Here is a 14,614-nt window from a genome sequence, read left to right on the forward strand (position 1 = left end):
AAAAAAAAAAACATAGAGGGTACTTTTAAAATGTCAATTTTAGTAATTTCTCACTTGTAATATTTGTAACAAAACACAAAGCTGAATCGTCCAGGCTAGATTAAAGCTATGTTCGATCTGTTAAGGTCAAGAAGCAGACAAAAGGGAATAGATAAGTCACAGGTGTAAAAGATGGTATTAGATCACAAAACAAATTTAGGATGGACTGGATTTTGCATTATGAACATAAAAGGGTTACACCGTACCCCATTCCACAGCCATTAAAATTATATAGGCAAGCAACCTTTCAAACTTTGCAGGAAAAGTAATTTGGGCCTTATTCAAAGGAAAACAGAGGGGAATGAGATTAAATTAAAGTAACATTTCAAAAATAAACCCCATGTATGTTCCTCTTAGCCTTAAACAAAAATACATCAATATCATAAGGTTGTAGAGTTATTGTGTGCCAAAATACTATATTGCTTTTATAAACCCCTCTTCATATTAGATCTTGCTACCATGCCATGAGTATGATGCATAAGTTCACACTGAAACAGCCACAGATTTCTAAAACAAGTAGGAGGTAAAGAACATGAAATTAAACAACCTTCAAGCAATCAAATGCTGTTACTGGAAATTATCAATTTTCCTGTTAAAAAAAAATAAAGTAATCAAGCCATGTTATATGAATAATCAGTGGTCACAATTTTGTTGATTAAAGAAAGGCGAAACAAATAAACTGAAAAGCCCAAAATTTACACTAACCTTAAAGAAACAATACATAACATTATGGCTACAATAGCAAACTGCAACAGATATACACTATCAACTGTAAGGTGTAATAGTTTTTTTAAAGACTTAAGAAACAACTTATCTGAAATTATATGGGTCAAAATATTCTGTTAACTATTTTTCCATTATCTGCAGCATTTATATTTTACATGCTTTCCAGATATCTTGCCATACTTGTATTCAGGAAAATGTAAACTATTCTTTGCCACCAGAACTCTCTCCAAAATTAACTTTTATGAAAGGTAACTTCACAAATCAAACCAAACTGACAGTAAAAAAGAAAAAAAAAGAAGTGAAAGAAATAACCTAGCAAATTGTTAAACCTTTATCAAAATGGCCGGGAAACTCGGTAAACTCAAGCAAAGAAAGCAACTTCAGATTTCAAGGGCAAAGCTCTGTTTCTACATTCAACATTTTAGTTTGCTTATTGTTTTATTACACTTTCAATATATTACCCTGCTTTATTTCTTTAAGATGCTTTCAAAGCAGCATGGTAGGGGACAAAAGAAATTTTCTTTCAACACACCAAATCTCACACAACTCTATCCTCTACAAGTCATTTAGAAGGAAAAAATAAGACAAAAAGCAAAATTATTTGGCAGGGGAAGGGGGTGTTGCAATTGTAGTGCTTTCAACCTGACTTCTGAGTATTCATAGTTCGGTCACAGAAACTTTGACTATTAGAAGGACTGAGACTAGGTTCACAAGCACATGCACAATCAGTAGGACCACAGTTATAGTGTATCCTAGATCAAACATAAAAGTGAAGCTAAAATCTATAAGGGGTAGTAAATAAAGAACAAATCTTAATGCTTAACTATGCCTTTTTATTCTTTTCAAAATTGATCAACCTTGGACTTAACAGACTGAAAACAGGTCTATAATATATGCTGTTGACCAGAATCATCTATCTGTATGTTCAACCTATTGCCATGTTTTCCCCTCTCTATGTTTTCATCTTGCTGATACACCATTTTAGATGAACTGAGGAATAACAGGGCTTAGGACAGGGTGGTTAAGTGAGAACCCACTGTGGGCCCAGGGCTCACTGTTCTTGTAAGGCTCCTCCTATCCCTCCTCTGGTTTATGGTTGAAAGTGATAGGAGGAAAATAGCATAGGTATGCCTCCACGTTAAGCAGAAGATTCATACATTACTGCTTCCTAAAAGCAAAAAAAAAAAGAAAAAAGAAAAGTATTTAGTGTTATGCAAATTCCATTCAATGTAGTGTCTACAACTTTACATTCAAATTAATCATGATCATTATCTATTATAACTTAATGGGTTTGTTAAAGCAGAGTACAATTAACTTCCCTGTATCTAAAACTGTTCAATTGTGTATTCTTCTTACCTCCACACTGAGAACCTGGAAATAAAGGAGAACATAGAGTACTCTGCCACCAGCACTCTTCTTGCTGCATATTAGTTAAGCACTGTTCTCCAAAATTCAACAGAGGAAACTGTTGAAGTAAGGAGACAAAGTTAGTTTTTATCACTAAACAATATCAAGTACAGTCATGGTATATGTGAATTCAGTAAGTGCAGGTGATACCAATGTCTATATTAACAGCTAAAGACATGCTAATCTATTGTACAATTGTCCATATGCATGTATCTGAAAGTGACAGTTTGGTCAGACTGGCTCTGTAGTCACTTACCTCATGCATATCTTGAGCAACATCAAGTGACTTCCCAGTTTCAGGAATCTGATCAGTTGCAGCACATTCGCAAGACTCGGTCTCTTTGCTGCATTCTTCTTGTTGAACAGAGGACTGCACATGAGAACATGGCGTCGAAACCACTGCCGTCTCACAATGTACGCAAATCTCTTGTTCAGAAATCGGCAAAAGGGTGCTCCCACCCTCCTGTGAATCAAGTGACGTCTGGGCACTCTTCTCCATGCCAGACTTCTTTAATCTGGGTAGGAACTTCCCAGACTCTAGCTCAGATTTCCCATAGTAAGGGCCCTCACACTCTGCGTCCTCCTCGAGAGGCTTGAGGTCAGCCTGTGGGTCATCAAAGAGGTCTGCTTGACCAACTGGAAGACTTGCTTCCTCTTTCTCAGACTCTACATCTGACTCACTGCACCCACCTGGAGACAGTTCAGAGGCAGATATTGGCCGGAAATGGGTCCTTGGGGAAATTCGAATGGCCCGATACTGAGTCCGATTGATGCCATATAACCAAGGGCAAAAGGGCTCATTGTCTGAGCATAATATGGATTTTGGCTTGAATCCCGGGCTGAACGAGGCCATATCCTCTGGCTCAAAGGAGCACTCCACATGCAGGACCTGGGAAAAAGGGTTGTTTAAATCAAAGGATGAAAATGGGTAATCAAGTCCTGACTCTTCTCCACTGAACCCTCCGCATGATCCCAGTAAATCTTCATGGAAGACAACAGAAAATCCCTTATTCAAACCATCCCCTGGTCCCTTGGAAGTCTGCTCATTTTGACCAAGGGACACAAGAGGTCTCCACAACGACCTGTGGCCAGGAGCAAAGCGACTGCTCGTGTTCATGAACACATCCGCTCCTGCAATGGTTACCATGTCAGAAGATGTGGCTGCTGCACACTGCAACAAACTGCCACAAGCATCACCAGGTGGAACCATAGCCCATTCTCTGTCGCCACTTAGAGTCTTGAGTTCTCCATAAACCCCACCGAGGATAAATGAGGTGCTGTCCTGTGAATTACAATTCCAGGGCTTGGCCGGTGTTGTGTAATCCCCATCATTTATTTTAGAGAGCTTGTTTTTAGGAAGTCCCTCATCTTCTTTCTGCCCATCCCAAAGATGATACTCCGAACACTGCACATCTTTCTTTTGAATAATTTCACCTTTTACATCCTTGTCAAGACAGCTGCATTGGTAGCCAGGAGCCTCCTCTGAAAAGAAGTGCTCCCCTGTATTCTTTACCCCAAGTGTTAAGACACAGTCTCGGTCTCCAATAGCCATCCAAATGTCTTTTATTATCCCTGAGGTGTATTCATCATTTTGTTGATTTGGGACATCTGAAAACACAACAGCATTATGGAGTTTACTCTCATCCTGCTCTAATGCTATGCCACAAACAGACTCCAATTTCGATTTCTTATTGAAGGGCTGGTTGGACTCTGCACCTATATTTGTTTCTTCCTGCTGGTGACTCGAGTTCTCTTGAAAGAAATCTAAAAGCTCCTCCTCTAGGCATAAAGGTGGGATAAGGGAGATACAGCTGACCTCTTCATTGCCAAACAAAACAGATTCATCTGCCAGAGCATTGATCTGCTCACTATCTGACCGTGTCTCCTCTGAGTGGGACCATGGACTGCAGGTCCTCGTTGATAAGTTAGAGCAGTGTTCCGTTTCATCAAAGGCACTGTTTTTGGTCCAAATTAGCAAACGGGATTGTTTGTTTCTTTGTGGATCTAAACAGCTACTTGAATCTACATTGTCCTGACCCGCTGTGAGAGAGTCACAGGGAAAAGAAAAGGAAGGGCTATCGTACTGCAACTCAAAAAGTGAAAAGCAGTTTAGGTCAGAGATGCTACCACTGGCTTCTTGGAGATGATGCCCTACAAAAGCTCCAGATAGTTTGCTAAAATTAAATGGAACACTGTCCAACACTGGGGAGAGCCTGACTGGAGAGTCACCAGGACAACTTTCTCCCTCTAAATCCTCCAAGCTAGAAGATGAACAGCACTCCCAGACTTGGGCAATGTTTTCCATATCTTGAGTGATAGAAACATCTGCTTCTGAAGCTCCCAGAGAATCAACCCTTATTGCACTTTCCCCTTGCAGCTCAAGGCCATCTAAAACTACACATCCTGCTTCAAAGTGTTTTCGCTCAATGCTCTTCTGTCGAATCATGTTCAGGATTCGACTTTCTTGTACCGCATCTGAGGCACTAGGATCCAATATGGATTGATAAAGATCAACTTCATAGAAGTGAGTGAATTCAGACAGATGCTCATCATCTAAATCTTGACCATCTTCAGGAGGATGGCAGCTTGGAATCCCATTCAGTTCAGGAGCCTCTTCATCACCTTCACCAGGCACTTCAATGAAGTGGCCATCCACAAAAGTGCCTGCTGCAAGGTATGCCCTTTGAAAACAAGAATTTGCAATGCAGATTCCTTGAATTCTCTCCGATAGACAGTCCACATCAATGGACATAGCTAAGTCATTGGAAGAGTCTTCTGTACTCCGATACTTTGTCTCCAATTTACTTCTACTGAGAGGGACAAAGTACTCCGAGATGGGCTCTGTGTACCAAAGAGGCTCCTCCATATATTCCTTTTTATTGGCCTCTCCTCCTGACTCCTGTGCCTCAACTAGATTAGCATCTTTGCGGATCTCCCTCAGAGGTCTCTTGCCTTTTTTCATGTAGTGCTGCTGCTTAGGTGGGCCTCCAGTGGTACTGACGTTGCCACGTGCATTTTTCCGTTCCTCTTTGTCGATGACTTTTAGGGCCAGTTTGACCTGTCCACTGCCACTTCGGCCTCTTTTGTTTCTGCTGCTGACCTCTCGAGACTTGTGTCTTATGCGGACTGCTTTGCAACTAGGGGTCTGGTCACCCTGGTTACCACTGGAGCTTGAGCCAGCCTCACTCGAGCCAGAGGACCATGATCTGGGACGAAACCTTCCCTCAGATCGGTGTCTGGCCTGCCTCTTACTATGAGGTGCAACCTGATCATCAGGCACTCCTGTTGCACTTCCATGGAATCGGTTTTCCTTCTCCCTCTTAATGCGTCGCTGCTGGGCCCTCTCGCTGGTTGTGGTGGTGGAACTGGGTGCATCAACTGTTCGGTCTTTAAAGGCTTCACCTTCGCTGGTGCAGTCTTTTGGAGAGGATGTGTCTGTGCTTGTTTGAGGGACAGCAGATGATGATGAGCTAGAATATGTGCAGGCTTTAGCTTTGTTCCACACTGTCATAATTTCTTTGAGACAAACAGGTTTTTCTGACAGAGGTGGAAAGGCTTCATAGTACCTAAGAGGGAATAATAATAATTTTACTATAAATAATAATAAGAAAATTAAATAAGAGCAATAACGTCAAATACTGCATTAGGTAATCTTAATGTTGCTAACGTTAATGTAACGTTATGTAACGGTAATGGTCGAAGGGTGGTGATGGCGCAGTGGATAAGACACATGCCTTTGGTGTGAGAGACCCGGGTTCGAATTCACTGTGAGACACCAATGTGTCCCTGAGCAAGACACTTAACCCCTAGTTGCTCCAGAGGCGTGCGACCTCTGACATATAGCAATTGTAAGTCGCTTTGGATAAAAGCGTCAGCTAAATGAATAAATGTAAATGTAATGTTAATGACTGCTGTTGTAATCATACAACAAACAATTTTTCTCATCTCTATTTAATATGTTATGCAAGTACACTCACTAGGCTCTCTAAACAAAACACTTCCCATTAACCTTAAAGCATGCAGCACAGACTATATATTTAATCACAGCCTTTTCTGGTTTAATAAAGGCTACATTGCTATAAAATCATACTATTCGTTATTTACATAGAGATCATAACCCCAGCTACGCAACAATCCATATTATTACATTACAGACTTTACTTACATCTCAACCTGGTCCTTAGAAGAAAGGGATTCATCTGGTTCAGGAGAGTGAGATATATCAGATTTTTTATTTCCTTGCTTTTCTTTTTCTGTAAGACAGTAATAGCAAAGCAATTTAATTGAATCACTGCGATACACAGTTACGACTGCAGTAGGACAATGCAATTTTTGCATAACCTGCATGAGACCAACCTGCATGTTTATTTTGAATATCCTTGAGTTTAGAGCAAAGCTCCTCGACCAAGCTTTCAATTCCAGAATTCTGAAGGAGAAAAAAACAAACAAAAAAAAAACAGTCATTTAAACTTGCAGGGGAAATTATACAAATCACTGGTTTTGTGTGATTTAGACAATTAATAAATAGATCAAAATAAAAATCACACAGAAAAAGGAACAGTTTTCATAAAAAAAATAGGAACTAAATATAAAATTTGTTTTAAAAATTACTCTTTGATTTGAAAGCTCCAAATATACAGGACACGATAACATTAACCACATTGTTGAATACCTGTGAACTGGTTCTGGTGAATTTTTTTTACAGAAATAAGCATAAACACTGTTAAAGGCTTTGAGGCAAAGCCACATTACTAGAGCCATTACTTAAAGGTGACCTATAGTTCAAAATTGAATTTACCTTGGTATAGTCAAATAACAAGAGTTCAGTGCATGGACATGACATAGAGTGAATCTCAAACTGGACTGTTTTCGCGTTCTCATTTAATTCACGTTTATGAAAAACACCCCTGAAAAACGGTCGGTTCTCCACACAATACCGACTGTGACGCAATAGTCGGGATCATTAATATGTACGCCTCCAAATATTTGCATAATGCCAGCCCTCAATGCCAGGGGGAACTGCGCAGCCGAAGCATGGCAGTTGCTCAGTGTGGATGTACACATGAACACAAAAGTATTTTTTAGTTCCTTCATCTGGGCCTCTGAAGAAACAATGGGTTAATTTTATTTTCTCTGGAAATTTCCAAACATTTCACCGAGTGTTTCCTCAACTTGGGCCAATACAGAGCTGGCCTCGGATCGAGCTACCAAGCAACACTTTCTGATGTGTAATTGTTCAAGTTCAGACAGGTAATCTTTCTCTCAAAATCGTTCAATACTGTTTATGCATCAGTAAGTCAAGCCAGTGACTAAAATATCAGCTTCACATCGTTTCTTTTAGTAGGATGAAAATAATCGTATTTAATTTGTGAACAAATTATATACAGAAAGCGATCAAAGAACAATCTTTCCACACAGCACGAGTTTATCTGGACACTTGCCAAACTCGTTATGAAATCAATGACGCACGTTACTGCACAACGAAGCTCTTACTGTATTTACATCATCGTGTTTGCATTGGTGAAAGCAGAGAGAGTGCAGAAACTGCTTTGCAATGATTAGATCTTCATTCTCGCGATCAACAGACTGTCATCTGCTCAATGCTCATCACGGCAACATTTTATGTGATGGGAATAGATCTAAATACTTTAAAAACATCTCACGATTCGTTAATCTCGATAGCTGTTATAGTAAAAACTTATAATAGCAGTAGTAAAAGTATTCGGGAGAGAGTTTCACATGTAATGCGTTGCTATTTCATATGCAAGCATGTCAGCCAATCACAGCAGTGGCCGTTACACTGAATCCCACAGCAGACACGCCCCTTCAAACAGAGTGTTCAAATCAGAGGCTAAAAGCAGGCTAGGAAAAATGCCATTTATTTCTAAATTATGATTATTTTTTATCTAAAAAACATACTAACATTATAAGGGTAACCCAGGAAACATTATTAAAAAAAAAAAAAAAAACATTCTAGGGCACCTTTAAGTAGAATTTTCTTACACTCTTAATGAGGAGTGCTATTGTTGATTGTTTAACCATTCTTTGCTTCACTAATCCCACAACACAAACTCACAACAGTGGTGTGAAAAAGGTTGTAGGAATACAAAACAATTTGATAAAGTCCGTGAAGTAAAGGTCTTACTTCATCAGATGCTGAACGCAAACATTGCACAGCAGCTTGTTTCTTCATCTCTTCAAGACTAAGGTCAGTCACTCCCTTCTTCTTGCTCTTCCCCCATTTCTTCCCTGTTCCTTTCTCCCAGCCCAGGAAGATGTCATTTTCCTGTGCACAAGGAAAGTTGCTTAGTGTTGTTTGGTGTTTTTTTATCTGAATAATTGCAGAAATAATCTATAGATTAATAGAGTCAAAATAATCGTTACTTGAAGCCTTAAACTGAATGCAAAAAAATAAAATAAAACTGAGAGAACTACCGGTACTACTAAATACATAAAATATATGAAATGCTCCTGTATTAACTGATCAACCACCATTAAAAACAACCTGCTAGAATGATTTCATTAAAGTTGGTTTACATTAAAAACAAATCAATTGTATGACTTCATAAAACTTACTGCACACCTGTTATAGACTATTACAATTTTGGGTAAACTACTGCTTTAAGATGTTTTATTAGAATTGTAGTCACTTAAAATACAAAACAAGTCACTGAAAATATTAAAAACAAAGAACAACATTTTTCTGAAACATTTTCACTATACCTGGTCCTGCAGGTCATAGTCATAGCTGTCGTGCAGTAGCAGACTAAGGACATAGCGGGTGTAGATCATTGCATCTATGCCACATTTCTCCAACTCCTGACCCAGCCAGCTCTGCACTGGCCCTAGTGACTGCAGTGAGGACATCTCTGAGGACGACACAGGGCCTGACAAAGGGAAGCCCCGCGCGACTCTTTCAGGAGCAGGGCCGTCTGACTCTCCACTCATTGGACGCATGAGACTAGGTTGGAGCCATTCTTAAATGCAGCTGCATGTTCCCAGGTGGACATGAAAGTGCAAGACGGAGTGGTGTGAAAAGGACAGAGCTGATATTATAGTAGGGGAGGAAGGACTCAATCCAGCAGGGCAAACACAGGAAGGTCTACATGAAGAGTCATGTAGATTCTTCTGTATATTTGTATTGCTGTAAGCAAGAGAGAGGCTCTAATCTTCAGGCATGGCTTTGACCACTGGAAGCTAACAGCTTACTGAATAGGCTCACGTTCACTCATAAGGGTTCATCTTGGAGGACAGCTGGTTCCAGGCTCAACCTGAGAGAGTAAAAAACAACAGCATTTAGTTTCATACTAAATGTTTTTTGCTCTAGAGCAATTAATATACCAAGTCTTATTATAGGCCTAATCCAGTCTTTCAAGATATTAGTCTAGAAAAGACCTTTGTCAATCATCACAGCAGCAAAGAGTGTTCAGAACTTCAGCTGGCAAAAGGCTTTTGGCAAAAACCCACAAACCAATTTAGCCCACACGACTTATGAAGACAAGACCTTAAAATAGATAGTGGTACATAATGCAAAGTATTTCAAGGTGCTCTCACAGTATAGATTTTGGGGCACACCTAAACTCTTTAGGTGTTATGAAAATACACTGAAAGCCCTTTCTGAAACTAAGTGTGTCATGGCATTCAAAGGAAAATACAAATAAATTAAAACAAAATAATAATGCATGGTGATATTTTGAGACTTTTACTGCACATGATTAGGTCAATATTTAAAAAGTCAGTTTAACAAAAATATGTTGTGTGTTGCAAAAGTTGTTTTATTACTGAATTATTGTGGATTTGTTATAAATTCAACGCTTACATTTCCAGTGCGTGCTGTAGCTGATCATAACATTGGAAGCATCCACCCAAAATTGATAATGAAATGAGACGAAACAGAATTTTTTTTTTGCAGTATCCTGTAGTGTTGTAAAAAATCAAGTAAAAAATGTAACATCTCTTTCAAGTGGACGCATGGAAGTGACGTGAGATTGAATGCACTGAAAAGCCCTCGCACTACTCATATGCTGAGAGAGAGATACGACAGTAGAGCTGCACGATTAATCTTTAAAAGACTGTGATCTCGATTCAAACACCTACGCAATGATCTTCCATTTCATCCGTCTATTAAACCTTTGACAAAATCATATCGCAACATTAAAATCTGTGTTGGCTCTGCCGCTGACCCTGACCCAGAGAGAGTTGTCATGAAACAGCAGTCTTTTCAACCTCATAGTATCATCATTTCTGATACAATAGTTCAAATTATCATAGAAGTACTTGGATTAGGGGTGTAACGATATTTGAACCGAACCGAAAAACCGCGATACACCACCCACGATACGTATCGCGATACTCTCATGGCGAACCGAACACGCCCCGCCCCCTGCTGCCCCGCCCAGCCCCGGCTCATTGCACCTCATGTGTTATGTGTACACAACGAATACAGGGCTGTTGCCTAACCACCATTAACCACATATAATCGCAATAAGCTCAGTGTTTTGTTACTTTTGATAATAAGCAAGGTGTAATCTTTCAAATTATGTCTATTTGATCACGAAATGCAAACAATAAATGCCGTTTTGGCGCTCTTAGATGTGGCGTGACGGATATCACTGTATGCATGCGGATCATCTCTTCCTCAGTTACAGAATAAACATGAATGGACACCCGAAGGTATGTTGAAAGATACAGTATACTTACTGAAAGGCATCATAACTCGTGTAAACACTCAATCAGTGTTTCAACAGCGGAAATACGTCAATAAAACGCTTAGTTTTTCACATAGCTTTATATTTACCTCAGGCAAGTCATTCAGTGTCCACAGCTTGCTGGTTTGCTAACTCTTTCACTAAATAAATGCTATATATTAGCCTATATATTATATTTTACTTAACCTGTTTATGATATCTTGATTATTTAATGTATGTTTAAAATAGTTGTCATGAAAATAACAGCAACTGTGTAAATTATTATATAACAATAACAAATTAGAGTAAAAACATGTTAATGCAAAAATTGCCTTATGTGCAGTTTACATGTTTTCATACAATTTGTTATTTGAGTGTTGATTATTATTATATCATTTAGGCTAAAAGTCTAGGCTCTGTTGTTAAGCTTTAATGTTATAGTAATGTGCAAGTAAGGGCTGTAGTTTACAGCATTAGCAGATCATTTTGTTATCCTTGAGAAACGTTTACTTGTAATTGAATTAATTTAATGACAAGGACACAATTTGTTCATTAAAGCACTGTTTAATAAAAAATAAAAGCAATTTTAGCTTTCTAACACCCCCCACCGAAATGAACCGAACCGAACCGAACCGAGACCTCAAAACCGTGGGACGAACCGAACCGTCAGGTTTGTGTATCGTTACACCCCTAACTTGGATAAAAGTTTAGAGTTCAAATATAAATGCTGATGTCTATGATAGTGATCAAAATTGAATAATTGATAGCGCTTAAAATCAAATACATTGTTTCGCCACTTTTCAGTTAAAAAATGCATTTGTTATTGAATAATTTATTCAAGAGAATGTAGTATGATGCTTCTGAAATAAGTCAGAAAGATGTGATGAATTTTTTTTGTAAAAAAATTAAATTTTCTCCCAAGTGTTAAAAAAAAAATTGCGATTCTACAAATATATATATTATATTCACAATACATATAGAATCGGCACCCAAGTATCAAATCAGGAGATAGGTGTATCGTCCCAGCCCTATCACTAACATTATTTAACATGAATTAACATGTTGTTAACATGATGTTAGCATTATTTTACATCTTACTAGCATGTTTTAGAACGCTGCCAGCATGAATTACCATGTTGTTAACATGATTCAACTTTTTGTTAGCATGTTTTAACATGTCGTTAGCATTATTTAACGTTGCTAACATGAATTAGCATGTCACTAGCATTATTTAACATGTTATCATGAATTAACATGTTTGCTAGAATGATTTAACATGCTGTTAACATGATTTAGCATGTTGCTAACATGTCCTTCCTAAGCTAGTTGCTAGGCTTTGTTAGTGATAGTGAAAGTTGACCCCCTCAATGAAAGATTTTTAATGTTCATTTTTAAGAAAACCATTAGTCGGATCAGTTTGAAAAGATATAGCATACCGACTCTGAAGGTCTCAAGTCTGAAGGTCTAACCCGAGTTTTGCGTTGTAGCTTTAAAGCTCTACAAGGAGATACAGTCTAAATTTTGGCTCAGAAAAAGAAGACATGTTGAACCGTTTAACCAGATGAATAGCTTTATTTGAAATTATTCATTCTAGAATGATTGGGGTGATTTTGTTGGGGAGTGAATCTGCATTGAAAAACAAATTACAAGCATAGATAAATTCAATAGAACAAAGATACAAATGAAAAACAATGCTTTATGTTTTTCAGGTAAATCTAACAGTATTCACGTACAAAAATGTAATAATCAAATGTAAAATAACACTGCATAGTCTTCACTGTATCAATTAAATATAATTAATCTTTGTCAAAGCTACAAAAGGGATTTTCTCTTTGTATTTTGTTGTTTGAATAACATTAATGATACAGACAGCAATATTAGGCTGCTGTCACTTTAAGAGCTAATGCACATATCCAATCAAAGACTATAGATAAAGAAAGACGGTTATTTATGAATAGGAGAAGCTGCAACACACAATATGGCAAAATGCATTCTTAATAAAAGAGCCAATTGCTGATTGGTAAATTCATTGCGTCACTGCAGCTACCATTAGAAGCTCTGTTTCTCATATAGAAACCTAAGACTCGCGCTTGGGACTGCACATGCGCATTGGCTTGGCTAGCCTGAAAAATAAGCTTTTTTAACGCTATTTATTTGAGCATAAGAAATTACATTTATGGGACAGTTAATGTCAGAGTTTGTTGCTGATTTGAAATATGTTACTTGATTGTGAGTTCGGCAAGCAGTTTTTGAGAATTCAGGATTCCCCCCATTCAAATACATAGATTGCAAATACATTGCAAATATGGCCGCAGAGTGAACAGACCTTCCTTGAATGGGATCCAATTCATAGTTATCACGTTACGTCACATCTTTAAAGTTAAGCCCACCTGGAGGGCAAAAACAAGGCCTTCCTGCCCGTCAGTCATTTTTACCAGGTTTGTATTAAGAACCAATGTAGTAAGACGATGATACTGTATTAGAGACCACATCCAATATACACCTTATTAATGATGCATACTATAGACCAGCGAGGAGATGAACCCAGAATATAAACGCAACAGTTTCTCATCAAGCGTTTATCCATAGAAAACCTTTATAAAAAATAAAAAAAACATGTAGCACGTTGCGTTCATATTCTAGCTCATCTGCTCGCATATAGCATGCATTATCATCAATACGGTGTGCACTGAGTTTGATCTTTTAATATCACTGTTTTTGTACATAAAATCACTTTAAAGGGTCATGAAACCCTAAACCAAATTTTCTGAGATTTTAACAGAGGTATGTGTGTTGAACAACATTGAAGACAATGTTAGCATCTGTTAGATTTAATAGTAGGGCAAAAATGGTTAAATTTTAGTTTTTTCCAGCTATTTTCGTCTTCCGGGTTTAAAATCTTCATCGCAGGCTGTGACGTGGCAGAGCACAGTGTAGTGCGTTGATGACTCATCGGTCTCTCATAATTATTAATGAGACTGAATTTTTATATCCTATGAGAAGACACGGTCTCTTAATTATTCATGACACCACGTGGATCTTTCCACAGACATGTCAAACTGTGATATCGCGTAGTAAAGGAGAGAGACAATCATGGGACGCAAGTGCCGCAAACATTTTACCCGAGAGAGCTTCGAGAATTGGAGAATGTCGATGACCAATGCAAGTTACGTCTTGCGAGTAATGCGGTACCAAGTCCTGAGGACTTTTCTATCCCTTCAGAGTGTGTGTCTAAAATGTAACCCTGGTCATTTTACTTGCCTTTTGTTAAATAAGCGGTCGTTATGAACATTTTAGATATTTCGATAATATATCAATTGTATGCTTAATGCGGGAGACTTGTGAATGTGTAGTGTTGACGTGCGGGCCGGGCGACACCGTGTTGTGTGTGTGTGTGTGTACGTGCAGGCAGGCGAGCCTTCGAAATGATTCAGGGTCAGAGAGAGAAGCGGTAGGATGTGTGTTTGGACGAACGACTGAAAACTCTGAGATTATTGTTCATTATTGATCGTACATTGTACAGAGGTCAAAATTATTGTACAAATACGATAATTATCGTACATCTGGCAACACTGCTGGCTGATGACAGTTCCCCCTCTCCCCTGCCGTGCCACACCCACTCCCTCCCTTCTTCTCACAGCCATCCACGCCCATTTAAGTTGCATTTTTCAAAGATTATGAGCTAGACTTGAGCTGATAGAGGGGGGTTTCATGACCCTTTAAGTGTTTTTCACATAGGTGTTATAATGTCCCGC

At 38.6% G+C, this 14,614-nt stretch overlaps 1 protein-coding gene across 2 annotated transcripts in view; it reads right to left on the reverse strand.

Moving 5' to 3' along the window:
- Positions 1 to 1,053: 1,053 nt before the first annotated feature.
- The window catches only part of kiaa0232 (KIAA0232 ortholog), a 28,628-nt gene continuing 15,067 nt past the window's right edge, over positions 1,054 to 14,614 (reverse strand). Inside the window, exons 2-8 of one of the 2 annotated variants that reach the window (XM_056269902.1) lie at positions 8,896 to 9,443; positions 8,318 to 8,503; positions 6,529 to 6,598; positions 6,338 to 6,425; positions 2,429 to 5,738; positions 2,122 to 2,230; positions 1,054 to 1,933 (exon numbers count right to left, since the gene is read on the reverse strand). In XM_056269902.1, the coding sequence (XP_056125877.1) occupies positions 1,917 to 1,933; positions 2,122 to 2,230; positions 2,429 to 5,738; positions 6,338 to 6,425; positions 6,529 to 6,598; positions 8,318 to 8,503; positions 8,896 to 9,129 (4,014 nt within the window). In that variant the 5' untranslated portion in view covers positions 9,130 to 9,443 and the 3' untranslated portion in view covers positions 1,054 to 1,916. The remainder of the gene's footprint in view (positions 1,934 to 2,121; positions 2,231 to 2,428; positions 5,739 to 6,337; positions 6,426 to 6,528; positions 6,599 to 8,317; positions 8,504 to 8,895; positions 9,444 to 14,614) is intronic. The other variant, XM_056269903.1, reaches the window with a different exon arrangement.

Source organism: Rhinichthys klamathensis, unplaced genomic scaffold, assembly GCF_029890125.1.
Source record: "Rhinichthys klamathensis goyatoka isolate OS25496 unplaced genomic scaffold, OSU_Roscu_1.1 h1tg000292l_1, whole genome shotgun sequence".
Lineage (NCBI taxonomy): Eukaryota > Metazoa > Chordata > Actinopteri > Cypriniformes > Leuciscidae > Rhinichthys > Rhinichthys klamathensis.